The following is a 17,289-nucleotide window of genomic DNA, read 5'->3' on the forward strand; positions in this document are numbered from 1 at the left end:
AGAATTTTACTATTGGTCATGCATAGTGTTGGGGATTTAAAGAAACCCAAAGTACTACACTTTAATGGACTAATCATATACATAAGATATGTTAAACTGAGGTAATCCAATCTTGGAAAGAATTTAGTCAATTTCAAAGATTTAAAATAGCCACACAAACAGTAATACAAGATATTCTTTTCTAAAACTGCCCACATCTTGAGGGTTCAGAGAAAGGATAAATGTCTGCTCTGCTTGACTCCGCATCCTCAAGGACATTCAACTGTGTCCTGGGATATGGAAGGCTGCAGTGAGGGCAGCAGTGGGGTGTATTTATGTGTAAACTAAGCACACGGCTGAAACCCAACCACAGAGAAGCAGAGGTCAATGGCTAGGCAGACAAGGGTCATGCTCTTAAGCCGCCCACAACACACAGCTATTACAGCCATCTGTGGTGTGTGTATGTGTATATTTTTTGTGAACTGGTAGCCTAAGTGAGTGTTTCTATTCTGCCTGAATATTCTAGTATTTTTCCAGTGTGTGTTAGTGGACATGTACTTGTTTGAGACACCCTGTAGTGTGTCCTTGCTCAAAGTTTAATTGGTTGCAGTTAAAAGTTTAACGGTCTGGGGCCAAAGTAAACAGCAGTCCATAATGCTCATCCTCAGCACTCCACAGAGCCATTGTCCCATAGCCTACAAAACACACACACACTGTCATGACCTCTGTTAGTCCTAACACAATGGAAACCCCTGGATGACGACAAACGGACATGCAGACGCAGGGTAATGAAAGACCAGTATAACTGAGCCCAGTATTCGTTGTGTTTTGGATATTGGTGAACTAGCAATATCAATATAGGGCGGCAGTGGTTAATGTAGGTTGTCTACAAATCGGAAGTTTGGTGGTTCAATCCCCGGTTCCACCTGATCAAGTGTCGAGGTGTCCTTGAGCAAGACACCTAACCCCAGCTGCTCCCGACGAGATGGATGGCACCTTGCATGGCTGACACCGTAGTCGATGTATGAATGTGTGAGTGAATGTGAGGCGCTTTGAATGGCCATTGGTCTATGAAAGTGCTATATAAATGCAGTCCATTTACCATATGTCATCAAGCTTACCAGTTAAACTCTGCTAATAAACTGGTATGTAGTACTGTCACTTTTGCATGAGCATAAAGGAGTCAACAATAAGCATAGTCTACACATCTTAAACCACACGTGTCTAAAAAATTTTTGGCAATACTTCTGTACAACTGGCATCATGTTGTTTAGTCAAAGGTCTGGCTTAACCAGACTAACTACATTACTATATTGAACTTGAAAAGCTAAAACAACTATTCATTTCCTTACGACTGCTGGAAATATGTTAACGCACTCTTCTTTGAACTTTTAAGAATTACACTAAGAGACATTCAAAGGCATGAATTAAACCTTTACGTGACACGTACATCAATAACACGCGAGAGGGTGAAAGTGAGAAATACACGAACGATGTGCGATAGTGACAGAGCGTATCATTTCGAAAGGCGAGACAGACAGTAAATGTCTGCGTAGGTACATGTGTGAGTTTGTCTAAAAAAAAGAAAGAGAGGGAGGGCGAGAGAAAGAAAGAGAGAGAGACAAAGGGAAGGAGATCTCCCCCACTCTCTGCCTCTCCTACTAATTGACACCAGCCGAGCGCCCCGCTGACAGTGACATCACAAGGGAGTCCAGATGTGTAATATCAGGCCTTCTGGCTGCACCTGTTTCCTACTGCCACAGAATTTTAATTTCATCGACGCACACATGTGTGGTGCTCATATGATCTTACAGCGAATGCAGATGCACACGATTGCTATTAACACACACGATAGATTCAAATGTGTAAACTTGTTTTGTGCACGCATGTACTGTATACTCTCTTGTCCTGAGGAGGCTATAGAAAAGAAGGCGAGAGATCAGGAGATGAAAGGTGAAGAAATCGGATCAAATGAAACAAGGTAAGGTGCAAGACAAGGAGATGAGAAATTAATATTCATTATCTTCACACACCATAATGATATTTATTGTATATATTAATTTATCTACATGTTCCTCCAATTTCCACTGATATTTAGCTGTTATAGTTTCATTTGCTATGCGTGTGCTTTGCACAAGTAATCTAAAAGACAAAATGAGACAGGAGGCGGTGAAAGGAGACAAGGATGAGAGAAGGCAAACAATCACCACAATTAATTTAAATGCCAACAATTAGAGCAAAGCAGAACGGCAGTCTGAAAGTAATCACGCTGTAATGATGAGCAATAAACACAGTCCAGCACATCCTATTGCAGGTCAGATAGACACAACACACACACACACACACACACATATATACAAAAACAGTCAAACACATAAACCGATAAAAAAGGCACTCTGCGTTCGCAGTCAGAATGAAAATTGTATTCGTCTAAATGACGAATGATAGAGCAACAGGTCAAGTAACAGTGCCAGATCAAACTGAGATGGAGGTAAGAAGCCAAGACACTGTTTTTGTTCAGTAAGATTGAGAAGCACTGATGGGGAGTGTGGGACTGTGTCCAAACAAAGTTAAAACGGAGCTGTGGTTTCCAGAGAGAGAAAGACCAAATGGAGCCACATAGGACATATTCAAAATCACACAAACATTTACGTTTGGGTTATGCAGGATCATTTCTCTTTGGTCACTTCATTGCTCTCTCTCTCTCTCTCTCTCATTTTCAAACTACTTCATTGTTATACACACTATAATTCCAAAGCATCGATTCAAATAACAAAAACGGTGAAAATAAAACTTCAAACTTCACAAAGCAAGCATCTTTCTCTCATTCCCCTCTATGCCATTTTCTTATTCAAACATGTAATTGTGCACTACCTCCAATGTGCATGCATCTGTCCTGTTTGATTTGTGTTGAATGGTAATAACGGCTCGAATTTTTAAGCGGAGTTTGTGGTGTAACTCTATATCCGCTCCCCCAGCACCCCAGGCACAATCATATAGCTTTACATTCAAGGTAAAATACACCCTACCAGATTACAGCCCAGTGTGTGCATGACAAACACACTCGCATGCAGGTACAGTACAAACCCCAGAGCACGCTCGGCATCTTAATGGAAGACAATGGACTCACACACAAACACACACACACACATTGATATCATACAAACATTCATGATACAAAAGAAAAGGCGGGTATCAGTTGCTTAACATCTGTTCATTACAATGATTTGCATATTTACTTTATACATTTTTATAACGTACTGTTTAATTTATAACGTTACCACCATAGTTTATTATTTTGTGAATTTTACTTGCTAATTGTTTTATATTATATAATATGCGACCATGTGTGTGACATCCACAGTAAAGTCTCAATCTAATTCTGAGATTACATGCTTCAAAGTTTGATTTCAATCATTGATTTCAATATTTGACATGCCAAAGATATATGTTTTATACATTATGTAAGATGATTTTATGTAAAACAAAAACCAAAAATGACTTTAGCTGAGTTTTCACCGACTGGATTACATATTCAGGGTTCCCACACCTTGGTTAACTTCAAATTCAAGGAACTTTCAAGGACTTTCCAGGTCCAATACCCTCAAATTCAAGGACTAAATGTGGGAAAACGTTTTCAAGTGAGAGCAAGGTTACATCATGTTACCTTTTAAGATACATTGTTACAGTTCCCATTTGAGGGAACTCGCGCTGCGTCACTGCGGTGACACTTTGTGGACGCCTCCAGGGGTAAGTGCGTCTGAATGTGTGTATCAAATTCAACCAATGGTGAGGCTTAACGACAAAGACAAGGGACGCGGGAGACAAAGTATATCACTATCTGAATTATTGCCAAAGACGGCGTTACATGGACGGAGAAAGTATGGCAAAGAAGACGCAGCGTCTCGTTCCCTTCTCAGGGAACAACAGTTTCATAAACGTAACCCGAGACGTTTTCATGGGTCAAACACAACTATGCAAAAAAGCATTTTGGTATGATTTGCACATACAGAGAATAAAAGCATTTAAAGCGAACAGTTTAGCACGTGTGCTTAAAAAGTCTAGAATTTTTATCATATCCTACACTACACAGGGAATAATATGGATTTTTTTCCAGGCATAAAATAGATTCAAGCACTTTCAATGACCTGTATCTATGTATGTACATTTTCAAAAACTTCCAGTGCCTTGAATCCCCCCCCAGATTCACAAACTTTCAAGGATTTCAAGTACCCGTGGGAACCCTGCATATTATATTCTATATTTTATTTGTTGAAACAGTTGCACTATTGACATTTTTATTACATATCTATTTTGCACTGCTTTGGCAACATCAATGTACATTCATGCCAATAAAGAACAACAAGCCGTAGTAATTCATATGGGGAGGCTACAATATAGAAAAGAAAACAATGCAGAATAAAACGTGCTCGTATAACACTGTAATTGAAGCGAAGCGACGGAATGAAGCAGGCAGACGGAGGGAGGAGAGAACAGAACAGAGAGGCTGAAGAGAGGGAGGAGATCTTGTCAGCTCTGTTAATTGCGAGATGTGCTGAATCAACGGCTGCAGAACGCGGCCACCGTGACGGCAACAAAGAACAAAGCAATAAGCCACGAGAGGCTAGGCGCCGAAGAACGCCCCATTATCGGCCTTAAAAATCCCAGTTCGCATGGCCTCAAGTGTCTTTGCTTTTATAAAACAGAAGCGACTGGAATATAAGACACTCGTTTTTAATATAAGGAATATTTATTATATTAAAAAATATATTTATAATATATAGAAATAATATAATTATAGCACCAATACAAATGTGCAGTCAGTCCCAGTAACACGGCTATAGGCTATATAATAAGGAATAAAAGGTAAAAGAGATGAAAAAGAGATAATGAGGGATAATGGGTTATCGGTAATCAATAGTAAAAAAGTGATAGATCATCAAAGGGACAAATGAGGTAAAAGAGGCCGGATGAAGTTGAAGAGCAGAGAGGGTGAACAAAAAAAGAGCAATATAGAGTAAGAGTGGACTGGAACATCAAGGAGAGAGTAGTCGGGTATGGAAGGAGTGAGAGATAAAAGAAAAGGACAATGAGACAGTGAGAGAGTGTGTTTGCGTATAGAGAGAGAAAGAAAGAGAGAGATTCGGGTGGCAGATCTGTGTGTTGGCTGGGCTCCAGACGCTGGAGTTTAGCCAACTGGCAGCACGCCGATTGGGGCTTCCTGGATTCAATCCCTAAAAACAATCATTTGGACAGAGTGTGTATGCGTGCGTGTGTGTGTGTGTGTGTGTGTGTGGGAGAGCATGAACATATATTTGAGCGGGTGTACACAAGCTACTGTAACCAATTATTTTCCTCTTCCACTCTCATTTATTATGAAATATACAAACTGTCTCCTTGTCTTTTCCCAGGCTAAACACCCTCTCCACACACACACTAATAGTCACTTCATGCAACGTGCCAAGCCGAGCCTGGCTTCCTCCACCAGCTGGGACTTCAAAGGTGATCCCCTCTCTGTAGCTCTGAGCCAACTCTCTCTCTTTATGTCTCTCTCTCTTTCTCTCCCTTAAACCAAGTGCGCAGACCTACCTACACTTACACACGTTTGGAGTATAAACTCTTAGTGTTTTTGCAGTCTGACTTCTGTTCTACCTGCTCCAGGCGTTTTACATTAACACCCAGTGAAACATTCAGCTGTGTGGTTAATGTCTCACACAACACTTGTTTAGAAAATTTAAAGAGAGCAAATGTGTGTGCGAGAGAGAGAGAGAGAGAGAGAGAGAGAGAGAGAGAGAGAGAGAGAGATAGAGAGAGAGAGAGAGAGAATAAACATGAGCATCCTTTGGTCAGGCACAATCAGAACCTGATGTTCCTTGGAGAGCTCACACAGATGGGAAAACAGGTGTCCAGTTTGCTTTCAACTTGTACACATGCATAAACACACAGCATAACGGTAGTTTTACACAAGATCATTTACAGATAGAGAAACAATATTTATTTGTTAAACACTCTTAAAGGGGGGACTTTTTCCATGTTTAAGTGCTATAATTGGGTCCCCACTCCCAGTGCTTCTATCAACCTAGAAAATGTGAAAAAGATCAACCCAGTAACTTAGTTATGGTAAACCATTCTCTGCAAGCATGTGAAAAAATAGGTAATTGAAATTTGGCTCCCCTTGTGATGTCAGAAGGGGAATACCGCCCTTAATCTGCACCTTAATCCAACCACGAAGCTAGGGCTGCAACGATTAATTGTGTGTCCAATTAAAATGCCTCTGAAATTGATTCAGAATCAATTCTGTGTTTCATGCACAGCTTGTGCGGGTACTACTGCATTTGGTCAGTAGGAAGTCCTTATCAATCTAATATCATTATGAGTCGTTTATAACGTGCATTTAAAAAAGCAACACAAATCATTCAAAATATTCTTTATTATCATGAAAATACCTGAAACAATTCAAAGAACAGCGATATAAATAGTCCCATAGTAATGTTACGTTTCCGTTTGTAATGCTACTTCTTCTGTGGCACAAAGGGAGTTTCTGCACGAGAGCACCCCCTGGCTTTGGTGGGATTTCACCGTAATTCATTAAAATTCATTCATTGAGAAAATGGACATTTGCACGATTAATCGTTACAGCCCTACATGGCGCTGCCATTTAGTGAAGACATCAGCTCATTTGCATTTTGAAGGACACACCCAAAACGGCACATTTTTGCTCACACCTAAAAAAGTGGCAATTTTAACATGCTATAATAAATTATCTATATGATATTTTAAGTTGAAACATCACATACGTTGGGGACATGAAAGATTTATTTGACATCTTAAAAATGTATTGTGAAATGTCCCCTTTAACACACATTGACAGGTATTACAATCAAATAGTTAGCTTCTCTGCAAATGGAAATTTTGTCACCAAAGAACATGGAAAACGCTCCAAAACTGAAGTTGTACAATATTTTTAAAATCTGGTAAAAATGGGACTAGGGATGGGACGATTACCGGTTTCACGATTAACCACGATTAAATGTCCTGACGGTTAGTATTAACGTTTAAAATTTAGTTTTCATTACAACCGTGTTTGATTACCGTGATTTTGAAAACTTGCGGTAAATCCCATCCAGCCACAATCAGCTGGCGCAGGCACGCACATGCAACATAGTTTTTTGCCCAAGAAGGCACACTGCAAAAAATGATTGTCACGAAAACATTTTCAGTAAAAATATCAAAAAATTTAATTAAGATGCTTTTTCTTGATGAGCAAAACGACCCAAGAATATAAGTCTAGTTTTTAGACCAAAAATATCAAATTTAAGTGATTTTGTGCATAAAACAAGCAAAATAATCTGCCAATGGGGTAGACAAAAAAATCTTGAACATTTTTCTTAAACACTAAATTTAAAAAAATTAAAGAAAAATTTGCTTACCCCATTGGCTGATTTTTTTGCTAGTTTTGGGCACAGGATCACTTGAATTTGGTGTTTTTGGTCTGGACACTAGACTTATTTTCTCGAGTTGTTTTGCTCAAGAAGAAAAAATCTTTTTTGAAAATCATTTTTTGCAGTGCATTTAAGAGATAATGTAGTGTATTCATTCACCATAAACTTATTAGACAGATTTGTTTATTTTTTACCACAGAAATAATTTCATGGACATGAAAATAAAACTTGTTCAAATGTTCAAATGTGTGTATTAGTTCTTTTCTAACATTTCCATCTCATTTTAACAAAACCTTGATAATACTGATAACCGTGATAACTTTGGTCACTATAATCATGATATGAAATTTTCATACCGTCCCATCCCCAGACACAACATGTAATTTCATATCTTGTGTTTTTCTTCCTTCTCTCACAAATGCATCTCTGGCTAAGTTGTCTTTCATAGGGCGGTTAAGTGCAGTTATCTGGTCATCAGTCAGGCTTGGCCAGTGTGTGGCTCATCGTTGTCCTATTTCTATGAGAAGACTACAAAACATCTATTATTACACACACACTAACACAAAGACACACACCTGACTGAGAGAGATAAAGCAGGCCCCAAAAAGCGGGGCCTGACCACAAACTGTTCATAGCCAAAAGAGGAGCCGAGGGGCCAACAGACAGGGAGGACACACACAAACACGCTCGGCAGGTTCCGGAAGCTAGCACCTCCCTGTGGTGATGCCTCTAACCCTCGGCATCTCTCAGTTAAAACCGCACGCACGTACCCACAGAAATACACACACAGATGCACACCACGTGTGTGTGTGTGTCTCTCAGTTGTCTGGGGAGGAAGTAGACCGTTGCAGATGGGTTTAACCGTGAGGGTCACAGGACCCCTAGCTCTGGCTGAGGAAACCCCACATCATCCACCGAAAAACAGACAACATCATAGCATTCCTGATGTTGAGCGTGTATGTCACTGAGGTATCGCAAACGTTTCTCGCAGCGACCACATTCCCTGTGAAATCCCTTCACAAAGACATCTGCATGTCTCCTTTTATTTAGCTTTTAAATGCAATTTACTAAATTGCCAACAGACATTACCATGCCACCCATATAAACTTGATAAATATTAATTAACAATTTCCCGGACCACACAAGAAATCCTGCCGCATCAAATCAACTAAAGCTTTTCTCTCGTGTCCTCCCCATTTAACCCCCCTGGCCTAATGGGTCAGGTGGGGCGTCACTTCATCGGGTAAGCTGGACTGTCTCCCGGGGAACGGGGCTGGGGTAATTGCTAGGCTCGTTTTGATGACACGCTTTTTATGCAAATGAGACGGGGAGCACAGAGACGCGGCTGGGGGAAATCGCAGCCGTCCAATCAGCTGCTTCGAGGGGCTAAGCACAATTAAAGACTGATTTCGATAATGAGCTCTTATCATCACGATGGGCCCATTTGCATCATTATAGACACATTCTATTATTAATATTATTGTTATTATTAGTATTTTTATAGTGACAATCAGGACCATCATCATTACAGCTATGATTATTGTTATTGTTTCACATTTATGTAAAGCTGGGAGTTATCCGCTAAGTCAACTATGGCTCGGTATTTCTCTCTCGCTGCGTCTCGCGCGCAGATTTGTTCAGTCATTCAGTTACAGTAGCGCTCAGTGCCAGCAGTAACACCACTGTGTCTGCTGCCAACCACAATTACTGTTCCATTCTGCCAGCTGCCAAGAGCTTCGCAGATACAGAGCACTTAACCCGCACTGATACACACACACACACACACATAGACACACACACACACTTGTGAAAATACCGATAGCAAGTGCTCAGCTATTTAAAAAGAATAAACTTGGACACGTACACACACAAACTTAAGACATTAACATTTATATAAAGATCTATAAACCTTCTGTGAACCCTTTAGTCATTTATGTGCAGCCTATAGATTAAAATATAAGCACACAGGGTGAAAAACACAAACACGCTCGTATATAAAAGCCAGAAATGTAGGAAATGTAAACAGAGTGACTGATGTGAATTAGAGTAACAGATATGAATAAAACAGCACAGCAATATAGCACAGCATAATGCAGTCTGTGTGCGTTTGTGTATGTTTGCTTATAACAACAGTAGAACGCATTGTGATATAGAAAAGAAAATGACATTATATAGACACAGCACAATCCAGAACACTTAAAAAAATGAATACATGTGACCCTTTGTACATATGGAAATACAGGAAGGATACAAAAAATACAGATAAAAGCTGCATTTCCATTGCGCACAACTTTAGCGTTATTTTCTAAATTGCAAAATGAAGGTGTTTCCATCAACCAATGATATGCAACTGAAACATAGTTTTTCCTCTCGTGATAAGTCTTTCCAAACATCACGTCGACTGATGTTGGTAGGTTTACTAATATCACATCCACCGCACTAGGCGTTATTTTTAAACCGAAGGAGACGTAAAAGTATTATCCAAATATTAATGTAGAGAAAAGCTCCTTATACTTAGGAGGGGATCCTTTTTGGTGTTAATAATAAAAAGAGATGTATCCAAACATTATTGGCAAGGAAAGGCTCATACATGTATACTTGGGAGCAGACACGCATTGAGGTGTTTCTGGGAGGTTTTAGCACATAACTTGGTAACACTTTACTTGAATGGGTGTTTATAAGACTGACATGACACCTTCATAATGATGTCATGACACGTTTCATGAACATGAAGGAGATTTTATGACAACTGTCATTAAGTGTCATTTGTTCAATTATGTAATTTTTAATGCAAAGATGACATTGTTTGAGATGTCTTTGTTATGACATTACCAAAACAACATAACTGACCATTTTTTACCAAGGATACAAATATAATTTGTCATTAAAATGTCATTAAGTGTTTATACTATGTAAAATTGTTTTATAACAGCGTCATGAATATTTTTCTTGACCTCAACTAAAATGCTATAAATATAATTGGTCATTAAAACGTCATTAAGTGTTAATACTATGTAAAATTGTTTTATAACAACTTTATGAATATTTTTCAGTTCATAATGTTTTTTAGTTTCCTCCAGGTGTTTAAAAAAATTAAATAATCCAATAATAATACTTAAAAATTGATACAATTATATTTTATTTCTTATAGAGACCGATTCACCTAAAATTAAATGAAAATAATACAGTAATGGGTTAAGCCATGCAGTGTTGGGTACATATCGCTGGAAAAACAGTTAATTACATTAAATGAATTAAATGTTTTGTTTTTTCTTCTGTCAGAAAATTTCAGAACTCTCTGTGTGAGAAAAAACAAGTTATGTTATTTGTCAGTTTTTTATGTATTGTGCACATACGCAAAGTTAAGTATAGACGGTTTCATCGGACTCACGTGATACACGTCTGGATCCGAACCTTACTTCCGGTTTCATTTTTTTAACGGTCTGACTAGTTGCTAAACCGATCTCTTGAACAAATGCCTCGTTGAAAATAACAAATGTTTTGGTTTCCTAGGTAATCTATGTGTTGTTGTTTTGCTTATTATATAAATAAACTATGTTTAAAGTACTTTGTTGTTATTTATTATTAGCAGAGTTTACCGGAAGTTACGTGCGGACCGTGACAGCCGCTTGTTTATGTTGTTGCTGCTGAAACCGTCTATAATCTTATGGGGTGTCTCTTGCATTTTTGTTTAGGTATTTAAAATTATTTGACATAGTATTAACACTAATTGACATTTTAACGCAAAGTTCAATTTGTACCACAGTAGTTGAGGTTAAGAAAAATATTTATGATGCTGTTATAAAACTATTTGACAGAGTATTAACACTTAATGACATTTATTGATTTAAGGATAATTTTTCTGCTAATTGATACAATTATATTTTATTGCATTTGGAGAACGATTCACTTAAAATTAAATGAAAACAAAACAGTAATGGGTTGCAGCGTTGGGTACATATCGCTGGAAAACAGTTAATTACATTAAATTAATTAAATGTTTTGTTGGTTTTTTCTTCTATGTCAGAAAATTTCAGAACTCTCTGTGTGAGAAAAAAACAAGTTCTGTTATTTTGTTGAGGTATTTAAAATTATTTAACATAGTATTAACACTCATTGACATTTTAATGCAAAGTTATGTACCACTATGTACCACTGCAGTGTAGGTCAAGAAAAATATTTATAATGCTGTTATAAAACTATATGACAGAGTATTAACACTTAATGACATTTTAATGACAGTTTAATGTAATGTTAACACATAAAGCTAGGTCATTTCTTAAATTTGAACAATTTTCTGCTATGTCGTGTTTATGACAGAGTTATGATGTATTGGTTTATGTCAAGTTGTCATTACGAGAACATCTCAAACAATGTCATCTTTGCATTAAAAATTACATAATTGAACAAATGACACTTAATGACAGTTGTCAAAAATGTGCATAAAATCTCCTTCATGTTATTATTATGAAGGTGTCATGTCAGTAAAGTGTTACACCTAACTTCAAATAATAATTGTGTGACATGACCTGAAAATGTAATAAAAGCAGTTAAGCGAAATATAACTTTTTCGCCTAAAAACCACCTCATGCGAGCGTAAAAACTTTTTAGCGATATTTGGTAGTTTTTGCACAATTGATGTGTTTGTTTCCATTGGCTGTATTTTCAATTCGCAATGTCAATTTGTGCAATTTAAAGTGTAATGGAAACACAGCTAGAGAGAGGAGATGACATAGGAGATAAGAAAGCACTCACCTTCATGTGAGTGGGGAAACCAGATCTGTGACGGGGCCGTGGAGTGGGGTCCGGTGCGATAGGGTGGAGAAGAGGGGGATGATGGCGGTCCGGAGGGGTGCGAGGAAGGCGAACCCAAACTGCTGGCCAAAAATGTACCCATGAAGGAGGCAGAAGAGTTCCCTATCAATCCACTCCCTAAGAGGAAAAGAATAGGAATTTAGAAAGAACAGACAAATCTTCACCAGTACCAAATTATTAAATTATTAAAAATTATTAAATGTAACTGCCATAGAAATAGTCTTCCAATTTTAAAGAGGCAATAAATGAGGGTTTGATAAACGTCTGTGATTTTTACCGTCAGACATCACTCAAAAACCATTTCAACAAAATTAAGACTGCAAATGTGGGGAGAAGACTAAATGAATTGGAAAATTGAAAGAAAAAGGAAGAAAAAAAGAGATACTGTTCAGAAAAAGTAAGTCGGGGAATGGGAAATGGAAGAGGAAAAAAAAAAAAAAGATTTTGAACATCTAAGTGTGCAGCTTGTTATAAGACACGGTTACAATAATTAAGTCTCTGTGATCTTTCTGCAGTAGTCTATCAACCCTCTCTCTCTCCCTCTCTCTCCACACATACACAACAGCGCACACACACACACACACACACACGCACGCGCCACACATACAGTCATTCACACAGGACACCTACATCAGCCTCACGCTGCTAAAATCACAGAGAAAATAAAGAACACAAATTTGACAAGATGGTGTGTTAGATATGGAGGAGAAGACACCCGTCCAAAAACCTTAGCAGACTTGCCTTACGCAATACACCCGATACACTGAACAAGGGTTAAATCCAATTCATTACATTCATTACGCATTACATACATACAAACATATGGCCAGTCATTGGATTTCTGCACACATAATCTATCAATTGTTTTCTCACCAACAAAAGAAACAAAACAAATTTGCAACGCTCCAATAAATTTGATTAACCTGAATGCTGCAGAGGAATGGCTTTAATAAACTTCAGTCAATATAATTTAAATATGAAGCATTCACCAAAGACTATTTGCACATGGTGTGACACGGCATATAGAATAATCAAATCAGTCCATTAAACAAGAGTTTAATAGAGCGATTTGTGCTTAAGATGTCGAGGTACCATCTGAATAAAATTTACAAGATTAACAACACACTGTGAATTCGTTGCAGATGAAAAAAATACCACGCGCACGCGGTGTGTTGTTCGTTTCGCCGCATGCCGCTGCGGTTTCCTGTGCGTCTCGCCTGACAAAGACCCTGCCCTTGTGTCCCTGAAACAACAACAACCACCACCAATTAAACATGGAGGTGAGGGCAAATGCGGTTTCATTTCCTAAACTGATAAAAGTTAATTAACGTGGGTGAGAGCGATGAGGTTAAGGAAGACGTTTATGGGTGTGAAATTACTAAATGACTGCTCTTACAAGATAAACAGAGCACAAGGCCACAGCTCGAGCCCCGGGCTGAAACCCCAGTGACTGACGAGGGCGGAAAAAACGTGGAGAAACGGCAGAATTACAGGTTTGAGAAGACGTTACGCCGCCGCTGCCGGGGCGGATTCTGGCTTTTTTGGGATCACAACTGACAAGACACTTCATCTTTCACCCACTCGCTCATTCCCCTTGAAGTGATGGATGAAAGTAGCCTTTTGCGCTAGGAACCGTTTCCTCCATCATGGAACGGTATAATCCAAGCCACGATATTATTCCCACAGTATAATTCCCAGCACACATTACTGCTATCCTTTTCCTCCCAAGTGTCCCTACCACCTTCCCACGGGATCCAATACTGAAATAAAAAGCCTGTGTTCTCCAACGCACTGCAGCAAGCATGCAATGATGTATTGTGGGTGTGGTCTCCTCAATTTTGGTAACACACACCCATAAATTTAATTTTTTTTCAAGAAAGCAGAAACGATGGGTGCCGGTTAGTGATGTGCAACTGTGGTATTAAGTATTGCTTAAAATATTAACAAATAGAACTATAAAATAATATAATTTACAAATGATCTACTTATGGACTTCAGATCACAAAGTCTAAACACCATTTAATTCGATCCTGCTATTAAAAGCTTTACATCAGTGTATTATTGCGCAATCCTCTAATTCAGTGCTTCCCAATCCTGGTCCTCGATGACCCCGTAAACATGTCTCCCAAACAAGCTTATGAGTTAAATCAGGTGTGTTAAATAAGTAGACATCTAAAACTATTTAGGAGGGGGTCCTCGAAGACCAGGATTGGGAAACATTGCTCTAATACAGCACCAAAAAACCATAAAAAAAAGTAAACCATGCTTGGTCACTTTATATGTCTATCATGTGCTTTCTGTAAAGAGGAGAGTGCTTCATTCAGTGATTTTTGGATAAAAGCATCTGCTAAATGCTTAAATGTAAATGTTTCGTCCTGTCTAAGCGGGTGAATCTTGGCCGGAATGAGCTGCAAAGTGAACCAGACTATGCCGCAAGTCAAACGTCTGGCTATGATCCCCAGCCGTACACAGCCTTCTTCTCAAGAGCACATAAAAGCTCTCTCTCCTCCTCTACGCCCTCCGCCAACTTCCCTTTAATGAAACGTTTCCTCTTGTTTGCTTTTCTTTATTGACTTTTTTCTTTCTTTCTTCCTCCGTCTCGAGTATGCCGGTGGGCCGAGCATCAGCTGCAAAGGGTGAAATTATTGCCTGCACCCACCTTACCACACTCCCTTCCCTCTACAATCTCTAATAAACCAAACTGGAGAAATGAAATGTCGTTGATCCTGGAGGGAAGGGTGAGGTTAGGAAAGAATGGCGGGAGGTCTATAGACTATCCCCACGAAAAGACACCCATGTGCCAAGGAAAGCTAACAGCGTGGGGCGGCACGCTGAACCTGGGGAAGCCCAGTCGAAGAAGCGGCGGTTGAGTCATTGCGCCTGGAATACTGCGAGACATAAAAGGATGATGCAGTCTCATCAGACGGATCCCCAAAGGGAGCATGTTTATTTACGTCCGCTGCGCGAAACTCGCCTGGAGGGAGAGACCGACTCCTGCGCGAGCGCTTAAGGAAATCGGGTCATGTGCATACTAATCGCCCGATTCCAGGCTCGGAGCGACATTAATCCAATTAAGGAATTAAAAGGAAGAATCCAGAAGAGTAGAAGTCCCGAGTGTGTTTGCCACACACACTTACGAAACTGCCAATTGCACAAGTGCATGTTCAGCCTTGTCATCAGATGAGAGTCCCCGAGCGCTGCACTTCAGCTGAACGTGTGCAAGATAGAGAGAGAGAGAGGGAGACAGACAGAGGGGTTTATGAGGGAAGTCAGAGGTTTGGATTATGTGTTACTTGTTTAAGTTCAGTCTTACAGAGGTCCAAATGAAGTGCAATCCATCAGCACGTAGAACAGCTCTGGGTTCTAATGGGACTGTGTGTGTACATTACAACAGATGTCTCTCGCTCTCTCTCTCTTTCTCTTCACAGGAGGATGTTTATGTCTGCCAGCGCTGAGTACTCGGTTCCACACACAGAGATAACACAAGTGCCGCTTTAGCCACGGCGGAGAAAGACGAAACATTGAGAGTAACACAAACAGATCTAGATTTGATGTTTGATTTGGCCAGTTGGTAAGAGGGTTGCGTATATGCGACCTATGAATAAGAACATTGTGGGTACTTACAAATAATTTACTATATTTTATCATTTAGCAGATGCTTTTATGCAGAGCTGTGGGTCCATTTAGCTCAATTGGTAGAGCAAAAGAACATGGGTTCAATTCCAGGGAACACACATAGGGTGTTTTAACACGTAGTTCGTTTGAGCCCTCCAAATGCTCTCGGAGCAGTTCAGGGTGTATATGTGAACAAAGTGATCTCAGACCCCCCTAAAAGGACCCACAAGTGAACCGAACTCAGACCACGTCCAGAGTATGGTTTGCTTTTGGGTTCTTTTGTGGTTCGATTTCTTTTTAACATGTGAAATCAATGAGGTCCCGGTCTGCTTCATGTGTCGTTTAGACATTATATCAAAATAAGCTGATGTGCACAGAAAACTGGGGTCTGAGTTCTTATGAAGCTGTGATGTGAACAAAAAAAGGGTCTGAGACCACTTCAGTTCTAAAAGGGACCAAAAAAAGAACTGTGTCCTCTTTTGAGTCCACTATATACCAAAAGGACTGAGGTCACATTCGGATACTTCCTTTACTGGTTCACTTTAAGTGAACTGGGTTTGGTTCTTTTAGGGTGTTTTCACACCTAGTTCATTTGAGCCCTCCAAACGCTCTCGGAGCAGTGTGTATATGTGAACAAACCAAGTGATCTCAGACCTCCCTAAAAGGACCCAAAAGTGAACCGAACTCAGACCACGTCCGGAGGTGGTCTGAGTACCGGTTAACTTTTGGGTTCCGTTTTGGTTCGATTTATTTTTAACAGGTGAAATCAATGAGGTCCCGGTCCGCTTCGGGTGTCGTTTAGACATTATATCAAAATAAACTGATGTGCACAGGAAGCTGGGGTCTGAGTTCTTATGAAGTTGTGATGTGAACAAGAAAGCGTCTGAGATCACTTCAGTTCTGAAAAGGACCAAAAAAAGAACTGGGTCCTCTTTTGAGTCCACTATATGGTGAACACCAAAAGGACTGAGATCACATTCGGCTAGTTCCTTTGGGTTTGCGTGTTGTTTGGGCATTGTATCAAAATCAACTGCTGCACAGAAAGTTGGGGTCTGAGTTCTAATGAAGTTGTGATGTGAACAAGAAAGGGTCTCAGATCACTTCAGTTCTGAAAAAGACCAAACTGAAAGGAACTGGGTCCTCTTTTGAGTCCGTGAACACCAAAAGGACTGAGGTCACATTCGGATAGTTCCTTTACTGGTTCACTTTAAGTGAACTGGGTTTGGTTCTTTTAGAGTGTTTTCACACCTATTTCGTTTGAGCCCTCCAAACACTCTTAACAGTTCAGGGTGTACATGTGAACAAACCAAGTGATCTCAGACCCCCCTAATAGGACCCAAAAGTGAATCGAACTCAGACCACGTCTGGACCAAAAAAGAACTGTTATTGTGAACACCAAAAGGACTGAGGTCACATTCGCCTAGTTCCTTTTCTGGGT

The 17,289-nt window shown here is 39.5% G+C and overlaps 1 protein-coding gene across 1 annotated transcript in view; it reads right to left on the bottom strand.

Annotated features, from left to right (window-relative positions):
* Positions 1-17,289, bottom strand: part of bahcc1b (BAH domain and coiled-coil containing 1b) — a 108,158-nt gene that overhangs the window by 48,155 nt on the left and 42,714 nt on the right. The window contains exon 2 of the mRNA XM_055177190.2: positions 12,177-12,353. Coding sequence (XP_055033165.2) covers positions 12,177-12,353 — 177 coding nt within the window. The remainder of the gene's footprint in view (positions 1-12,176; positions 12,354-17,289) is intronic.

This window comes from Misgurnus anguillicaudatus, chromosome 4, assembly GCF_027580225.2.
Source record: "Misgurnus anguillicaudatus chromosome 4, ASM2758022v2, whole genome shotgun sequence".
Taxonomy (NCBI): Eukaryota; Metazoa; Chordata; class Actinopteri; order Cypriniformes; family Cobitidae; genus Misgurnus; species Misgurnus anguillicaudatus.